General features: G+C 31.6%; 1 protein-coding gene across 1 annotated transcript; it reads left to right on the top strand.

The window, feature by feature from the left end:
• The first annotated feature begins 3,053 nt into the window (after nucleotides 1–3,053).
• LOC105435735 (serine/threonine-protein phosphatase 6 regulatory ankyrin repeat subunit B) lies at nucleotides 3,054–6,685 on the top strand. The gene is made up of 2 exons (XM_031887540.1): nucleotides 3,054–4,338; nucleotides 5,035–6,685. The coding sequence occupies exons 1-2, from the start codon at nucleotides 3,631–3,633 to the stop codon at nucleotides 6,388–6,390; spliced, it is 2,064 nt and encodes a 687-aa protein (XP_031743400.1). The 5' UTR covers nucleotides 3,054–3,630; the 3' UTR covers nucleotides 6,391–6,685.
• The last annotated feature ends 2,083 nt before the right edge of the window (nucleotides 6,686–8,768 follow it).

Genomic DNA, 8,768 nt, shown 5'->3' with positions numbered 1-8,768 from the left:
CCCCTCTCTCAAATATATGTACACAAATATCATTTATTTTTTCTATAAAATGTGATCAAAGTTAAGAAAATGGCTTTAATATATTGAAAACAATCATGCATATGCACACTAATCAAAATTCATCAAATATCTTCCTTTCTCTTTCTCTTTCTCTTTCTCCTTATATACGATAGGACTCTTCAAGACCATTTATTTCATGGCTTTGGCTTTCTATACAGAGTACAACTCGTTACAAAACCATACTCCCTTTCCTAACTATATTCAATTTTTCGTTTTGAAAAACTTCCCTTTTCTTTTCGTAATTTTTTCTCATGTTTTTCATTTTTTTTTGTGTAGGTGAACATATTTTAGTCAATTTTCAAAAACAAAAATAAGTTTTTAGTTTTCAAATATTTGATTTAAAAAACAGTCGAAACGTGTATAGATAGCAAAAATATAAAAACTAATACAAGCCAATCAATTTAGATCCTCGTTACGATCGTGTGTATAAAAATCATTTATGCATTATTAATTTTTAAATGTGTAAACATTTTCATTACTTCACACCATTTTAAAATTGACCCAAAATGTGTATAATAGATGAGATACAAATTGATATAGTTGGAAATATAGAAGAGGGGTATATGAAATTTATATATCAGAGTGTCCAAGAGGTATGAGTGTTGAAGTCAGCTCTCTTTTATATACTTAAACATAAAGTGGTCCTATAAAATATGTAATGGTTGATTTTGACACCTCAAGCTAAAATTTCACCATCTACAAATGTTTAGAAACTAAAAAGTTTTGATTCTTTGATAAATAGGAAAAAGAAAAAAAAAAAAAAAGAATACATAAAGAAAAGAAAAGAGACCAAAATAGAATGAAGAAAATAGATGGGTCAAAATGGTATTTTAATGCAAATAATATTGATGACAACTCTTATATTTTGTTATTTTGTAAAAGAAAACTAATTTATTAGGGCATATTTCTAAAAGTGTGATATTTAATTGAGTGAAAATAATATAAAAAGATTTGTTAATAAAAAAGCATATATCATCACATTAACCATTCACTTAATGGATTAAAATAAGTTAATAAATGGTAGAAAGTGTGATGTGAAATCTCTGTTTTGGGAAGAAAAGGGAGAGTGTTTTAGAGATGTCTTTGTTTTGCTTTTCCATCATCATCATTATTATTATTATTACTCATTACTCCCTTTTTTTTCTCTCCCTTCTTCCTATTATTTCACTCTAAAAGAAATATAATAAAAATAAAATTAAAAACTTTACAAATTTCTTGATCTTCTTTTCTCCTCTCTGCCCCACTGATTCAGCAATTGTTTCATCCATCATTGCATCTACTAACATTATATTCCTCTTACCCATCTTTCCATTCTTAATCTAAACTTGTCAACGCAGTCGTAGTTCAACACACAATCATACATATTTGTATTATTAATTTCAAACATAAATGTTCCATTTCTTTATCCTAAGTTTTAATTATAATACATTTCGAAAATGAATAGTTACAAATACATAGATTAGATTCAAAATAATTAAATATATAACAACATTTTTAAAAGTTTGCAAATATAGATAAATTCATCCAAATCTATCACAGATAGATCATGTTGCAAATATTTGTCTACTAAAATTTATGAGCCATACAAGTTTATTACGGATAGATTTTGATATATTTGCAATTTTTTTAAATGTTTCTATATACTTAATTATTATTTCTAAAAATGTCATCAATTACAATTACCCATATTTCTATTTTGAAAAGAAGTATAAAATTCTTATTTTATTTTGTCTTTTTTTATAAAAAAAATATAGAAAATAAACTAAAATACTTACAAAATATCATACCATGTTAGTGACATAAATAGAATGGATATTTTTAAAAATAGCGAAATAAATTAAAATATCTGATTATCACTGTAATATATGTTCCATCATTATAGTATATCAAGGACTATTTGCGATAGAATTTGCTATAAGTTGTAAATATTTTGTAAAATTTATTATTTTTAGAAAAATAGAAACCGATTCAAGTCCATAATAAATTTTAAATTTTTTAATATTTTCTTCAGTTTTATCGTCTAGAAAAAAAAAAGAAAGGATTGTTTTCAAGAAAAGAAATGAAAATTATCTACATCTACATCCAAATAAAAGGAACCACTGAATTTTTCGTTGGTTCTTATTTAACTCAATCCCCTTTTTTTTTCTACATAAAAATCCATTTACCACAATATTTATTATTATACATTTCAATTCTCTAAATTATGAGGAGAGGAAAATTTAAGTGGAAACATCACAACTTATCTTCCTTATATTATCATAACTATCAATATAATTTTAACATTTATTAAAAATTATTAAAGACAAAAGTTAGTAATTAAATGATCTCGACCCATTTGTCATTACTTGTGTTAGTTAACAAATTTATAATCTTTTTATATTGCACAATTTTTAACATTTATAATTTGATTGGCTTAATAAAGTTTACGAATTAATTCAACCATTGTAAGACTACTTGTAATGATAATAGCTATATAGTTATTTTAAGAATGATAGCTAGGTGTAAAAAAAATTCAACCGATCATAGTTTGATCAATGATTAACTATAAAACTCAATAGTTTTTCAATGATCATGAAAATCTATCGTTAACAAACGTTGTTAATTATTGTTGTATATGTTAATATTTTGATTGTGATTGCTATATTTATAAGTGTTCTTAAGAGAAAATTTAAAATTAAAACAACAGTAGTGTAGGATGAAACTTTTAATTTATTTATTTAGTGAATTCTACCAAATTCTTAAATATCATTTTTATCATAGACAAATAAAGGGGAAATTGTTATGAAGAGAAAAAAAGAATGAAACTAATTTTTAAAAAAATGTGTAGAAAGATTTATGAATTTTGCGTTTCAACACTTTATAATTTTTGAAAATGTGCAACAAAATTAGGACAAAGTTAGTAAGCAGTCCTTTATTTTCAAGTAATTTGGAATTTAGGGAGTTACTAAACATTGACATTATTTATGGAATTAAAAGACTCTAAACAAAGTTTTAAAGAGAATTGAAAAATGAAAGCTAAAATCTCTCTTGTTGATTTAGTCGGCCATGGCGTCTTACCAGTTTGTATAGAAGAATTCATTTTCAATTCAAAATTCATCATTATTCTCCTCCCCCATTGAATTGAAACTCCCAAAAATCTGTTCCAACAAGACGCTACCAATACATTTCGTTTTTCTTCCATATCTCTCACGAGTCACGACCTTCATTTCAACACTTCCACCCTCCACCTTTCTCCTTCAATAATCCATCAATGAAACAACCCCCGATTCCTCCTTTTTTCTGAATTCGCAGCTTTCTCTGTTCCCAATAATGGCTACTCCACTCCCTTTCTCTCTCTTTAATCCCCTTCCTATTACTTCCTTCTTCCTTCTTTGATTTCCCGCCAAATCCCTCTTCAACCCATCTCCAAACACCTTCTTCCTGACTCTTTTTTCTCCAAATTTTTTCATAATTTCATCGCCGTTCTCTCTTTAAACCTCCTGGGGTCTCGTATCTTTTTGTTATATCCAAAAGGGGGTTTTTTTTTTCTCTCAAACTGTCGCTTTTTTTGCCTTTTCTCTGCCTCTTTTAATGCCTCCGACGTATTTCCCTCTCCGGTGGGAGAGCACCGGTGACCAGTGGTGGTACGCTTCTCCGATAGATTGGGCAGCTGCTAATGGTCACTACGATTTAGTCCGGCAGCTTCTCCGGTTAGACGGAAACCATCTCATCAAACTCACATCTCTCCGCCGAATTCGTCGCCTCGAGACCGTTTGGGATGATGAAGAACAGTTTCATGATGTCGCTAAATGCCGTTCTGATGTTTCTCGAAAGCTTTTAATGGAATCCGAATCGAAGAAAGGGAAAAACTCCCTAATCCGAGCTGGCTACGGCGGGTGGTTGATTTACACCGCCGCTTCCGCCGGCGATTTGGGGTTCGTTCAAGAACTTCTCCAGAGAAACCCTTTGCTTGTTTTTGGAGAAGGGGAATATGGGGTTACGGATATTCTCTACGCCGCCGCTAGGAGTAAGAACGATGGGGTATTTCGGATTCTGTATGATTTTGCTATCTCCCCGAGATTCTCCACGGGGAGAGGAGGGGTTCTGGATGAACATATCGGAGAGATTCCGGCCGTTTATAAATGGGAAATGATGAACAGAGGTGTTCATGCCGCCGCCAGAGGAGGTAACTTGAAGATTTTGAAGGAGCTTCTTGCGGATTGCTCCGACGTGTTGGCTTGCAGAGATGCTCAAGGATCTACAGTTTTACATGCAGCTGCAGGAAGAGGACAAGTTGAGGTGATCTATATTATAATGCTTGTCGTTTTCTTACTTTATTATTCATTTTTCATGCTATACCTCCATGGATGCATCCATGTTTCTTATGATTATTGTGTTATATTCATGTCATTCTCATTATGTTCTATTTTAATTGTTTTGTTGCATTTAGTTTCTGTCATTTGATTAAATCTTTCAAAATCTAGTACATTTTGTCAAAAAGAGCTTTGCTCAACTTGTATCTTAGGTGTCACCTAGAACCAAAGAGAATCGAAAGGTCTAAGGTTTAAATTCTCCAACCTTATTTGTACTCACAAAAAAAGATGAAAAGAAGAGAGTGCAATTTTTTTTTAACATGACAAAAAGGGTTGAATTTTCCTTTCAGATAATGAATGTGTGGATAGTAAACTAGCTAGCCGGCTAGGTTTTCATTACCTATTCTACTATTTTTTGCCTCTTTGGAGTTACAAATTTGGGGTAGAGAATTTGAATATCTGATCTCAATCTCCAAAATAAGAAATAAATACATTTTAGTGCTGACATATTTTACCCGTTCAAACTTTAGTACAATCGACTTTAAGATAATATGGAAATTTAAATTTCACACGTACTTTATAACATCTCATTGCCTCTACGACATTTAATGAAAAAGATAATGAGGGTAGGGAATTGTTTGACTCCTGAGCGTGAGAACTGAAACTTTGTTGACTATTGCAGGTACTTAAATATCTTGTCCAAACATTCCCTATCATCAATTCCATAGACCATCAGGGGAATACAGCATTGCATATTGCTGCTTGTAGGGGCCAATTGGCTGCAGTTGAAGCTCTTATTGCAGCATCTCCCTCGTCCATCTCTTTAAGAAACAATGCTGGTGAAACTTTTTTGCATAAAGCCATTTCTGGCTTCCAAACTCCTGCTTTTCGTCGACTTGACCGACAAATTGATCTTCTGAAGAATGTGATTTGTGGCAAAGTTCATAATATGGATGACATTATCAATGCCAGAAACAATGATGGAAGGACTGCTCTTCACATGGCTGCCATTGGGAATGTTCACTCTGATCTCGTTCAACTTTTGATGACTACTGGCTCGATTGATTTGAATGTTCGAGACATGGATGGGATGACGCCGCTTGATTATCTTAGACAAAACACACAATCTGCTTCAGCAGACGTATTAATAAGGCAGCTCATTTCTGCTGGAGGAATGTTTGGTTGTCATGACTATAATACGAGAAAGGCCATAGCTTCACGGTTGAAGATGCAGGGACTCGGAAGCAGTCCTGGGACCTCTTTTCGAGTCTCAGACACTGAAATATTATTGTATACCGGCATTGAGAATGCTTCAGATACCATACCGGATCATGGCAGTGCAGGAATGAGCTCTTCCTCGGTTGAGTTGAGTCCATACGATTTACCTAATGAGAATCCCAACTCATCATCAACTATTAAGAAATCTGGTTCTGTAAATTCAGCAGCTCAACGATTAAAAAGCGTCTTCCATTGGCCAAGAATAAAAGATAAGAAGAAAAGTGAGACATCCAAGAAGCAAATGGATGAGGGCTCCATTGAAGAATCACACAAGAAATACAGCAGTTCAGATGAGGCTCCAACTCCAACCCCTTTAAGGCAAAGGTTCTCAAAGCCATTGACTCTTCCCAACCACAAACGGACACTTTCGGTTAGAAGCAATCAATCGAGCCCGTCTGCTAAGAAAAAACATGCTACCGGTCTAATGCGTGGAGTCTCTCAGGGCATGCCACACGTTGTCATTCCCCATCGATCCCGCTCTAGCTCATTTTCAAAATCATCGCTTTCTTCACCAGGTTCAGTAGATAAACAGAAAGGTATTTGTTTTGACAGTGATGGTGCAGGGCCATCTTATTCAAACCAAGCCATTGGCAATGAAACACCGAATCTCGGGAAACAAGGATCGGTCGATAGGAAGTTGAGGAGCCAATATTTCTGTTTTGGTGCGGGAAGCCTAATTGGAAAGACCACAGTTAGCAAGCAGCAGCAGCAGCAGCAGCAGAGCCAGAGTTACAAGCTTCCAGTGGTTTCGGTAATGTAGACGAGAAGAGGAGGGAAGACAAGCAACAATGATGTTGAGATGTAACGTAGAAGAAGAGGATTAAACTGAGTAGCAAGTGATAAACTGTATGATGTATGTTTCTGTAAATTGAAACAAACTTAACTGAATTAAGTAGCTATGTAATATGCTTTAGTTTGGAAGTTTTGTTTGTTTTTGGAAACTCTGGTGATGTAAAATAAGAGATGAAGGGGCCATGTATAAGTATAACATAGTGGTTGGGATTATATGATCATTTCAATAATTAAGAGTCAACTTCAAGTAACTTGGTGGAATAGCTTGCATCTTACAAGTAAGAACTGCAGAAAAAAAAGTGATTCAGACACCCTTTTCTTGATAAATGATATCCAATTTTTTTAGATCTTTTTTCAAGCCACTGATCTCTAGTCTATTGTGGGTTTGTTTTGCCTTTACAATAGATGCCTTTTATGATAATTTCTTTCATTATAAAACTCACAGAAAAATCCTTTAACAATAGAAAGCTGTGAGTTATGGAAAGATGTAATCCCTAGGCTTATAGGGTGGTGGTGGTGTTATATGAGTGTGCACCAAACCAACATGAATCTGTTTAGATTGATTTGTTAGGTCATACAACATACTAATTTTTCTAAGCGAACTGTTTTCATATTTTTTTTCAAGTTTTCTTAGCAATACTTTTTTATATTTTGATCGAAACACCTCTCGTTCAAAAGTGTCCTGATTCATTTGTGTATTTTTTGTAAACTTGGAAGTTACAAAGATGATTGTACATATTATTTGAATTGAGGTGAAGGGTGTTGAAATTAATTAGTACAAACTTAATTTGCACATAATTGATTTAGTATTTGTGCATAGAGTAATGTTAGTGGGTTAGCTTGTATGTAGGATAGTGTCTCTCCTAAGTAGGAGGGAGGTGGCCTAGTGGCCGCATACTATAAGTGATTAAGGACTATTTCAAGATTATTGGTATAAGTTGACATTAATGCTTTTAACTATTTTACATACTTCCATCCTTTCTACTTCCCATTAATATATAGATTACAATTCAATTAAAGGATAGAAGAAAAGCTAAAAAAAACGGGTAGTTTGTTTCGTACACATTTTGAATTTTCATAGAACGTGGATATCTAGATTATCGTGTTTGTTTTGTGATATTGAATGTTTTTCAGATATGCCCTCAGCCGAAGGGCATCCAGAAAGTTTTAGATACCTTCTTAAAATATGGATTTTTCAGATTCTGACACCCTATTTTACATTTGATATTTTTTATTTTTATTTTACACACATATTATTTTCATTTGCATTATATAATTAAAATAAATAGTCAACTATATATATAATTTCTTTTATATCTTAATTCTTATTATTATTAATTAACAAGATACTCGAATCTAAATCTAAATTAATATTTATTTTATAAAAAATCTTAAATTATAATATATTAAGTTGTTGATGAAGAAAATAGCATATTAATAATAATAAAAAAATTCAAATTGAAAAAAAATATAGATGTTATATAAATTTAAATAATATATCAGATTCAAAAGCAACATTATTTTCCAAAAATAAACCGATCTCAAAGTTATGAAAAGAAAATATGAATTTAAACTTTTCAAAAGAGAAGTTTTTTGAACTCAACCCCTTAGTAGATAAGAAATTCAAATATCTATTATCTTAGTTCCATGGTATATTGAAAGAGTATTATGACTAAGCATTATTTCAAAAGAGATTTGACAATGTAAGTGAGTGTTTAAAGTTACAAGTACCCATATATTTAATCATCCTTATTATTCTTAAAAAAAAAAAGGACTTTCAACTTTTGTTTTCTTAATTACAAAAAGTCATAAATTTTAACCAATTATACGAACACTTTCAAATAGCAAATTCTTTACTCTTTTAAATTCTAGAAGATCGTACTAATGGATAAGTAGAAGTAAAATTTTAAAATAAAATCCACGACTACTTCATTCAAATAATATGTCTTAATTTTTTACGACTAAAACATATACTAATAGAAACGTACGGTTACTTTCATTATATATATAAAAAGTTGCGGATAAATAGACACAGTAGTAAAAAAACTAAAAAAAATGTGCCTTTAATTTAATTATGAAATGATAAGGATGGAACAAAAACAACTATTTACCAATGAAAGAAACAAGAAATTAAAAGGTGTGTTTATTGATACACAAAATGGTACACAATGCCAGCAGGCCATCAAACTAATATTCTTCTGTTTTTGTATATATTTATGGAAAGAACATGACCTGTAACCATAAAAAGAGGTTCAATATTCTTTTCACATGATTCCAAAATAAGAAAAATATCAACTCAATTTAAAGAAAGAAAGAAAGAAAGGAAATAAGTTATTTAAGTAAATA

The sequence above is a fragment of the Cucumis sativus genome, chromosome 6 (assembly GCF_000004075.3).
Source record: "Cucumis sativus cultivar 9930 chromosome 6, Cucumber_9930_V3, whole genome shotgun sequence".
NCBI classification, from domain to species: domain Eukaryota; kingdom Viridiplantae; phylum Streptophyta; class Magnoliopsida; order Cucurbitales; family Cucurbitaceae; genus Cucumis; species Cucumis sativus.
Note: the sequence above shows the minus strand (reverse complement) of the source record. Positions and strands in the feature narration are given on the sequence as shown.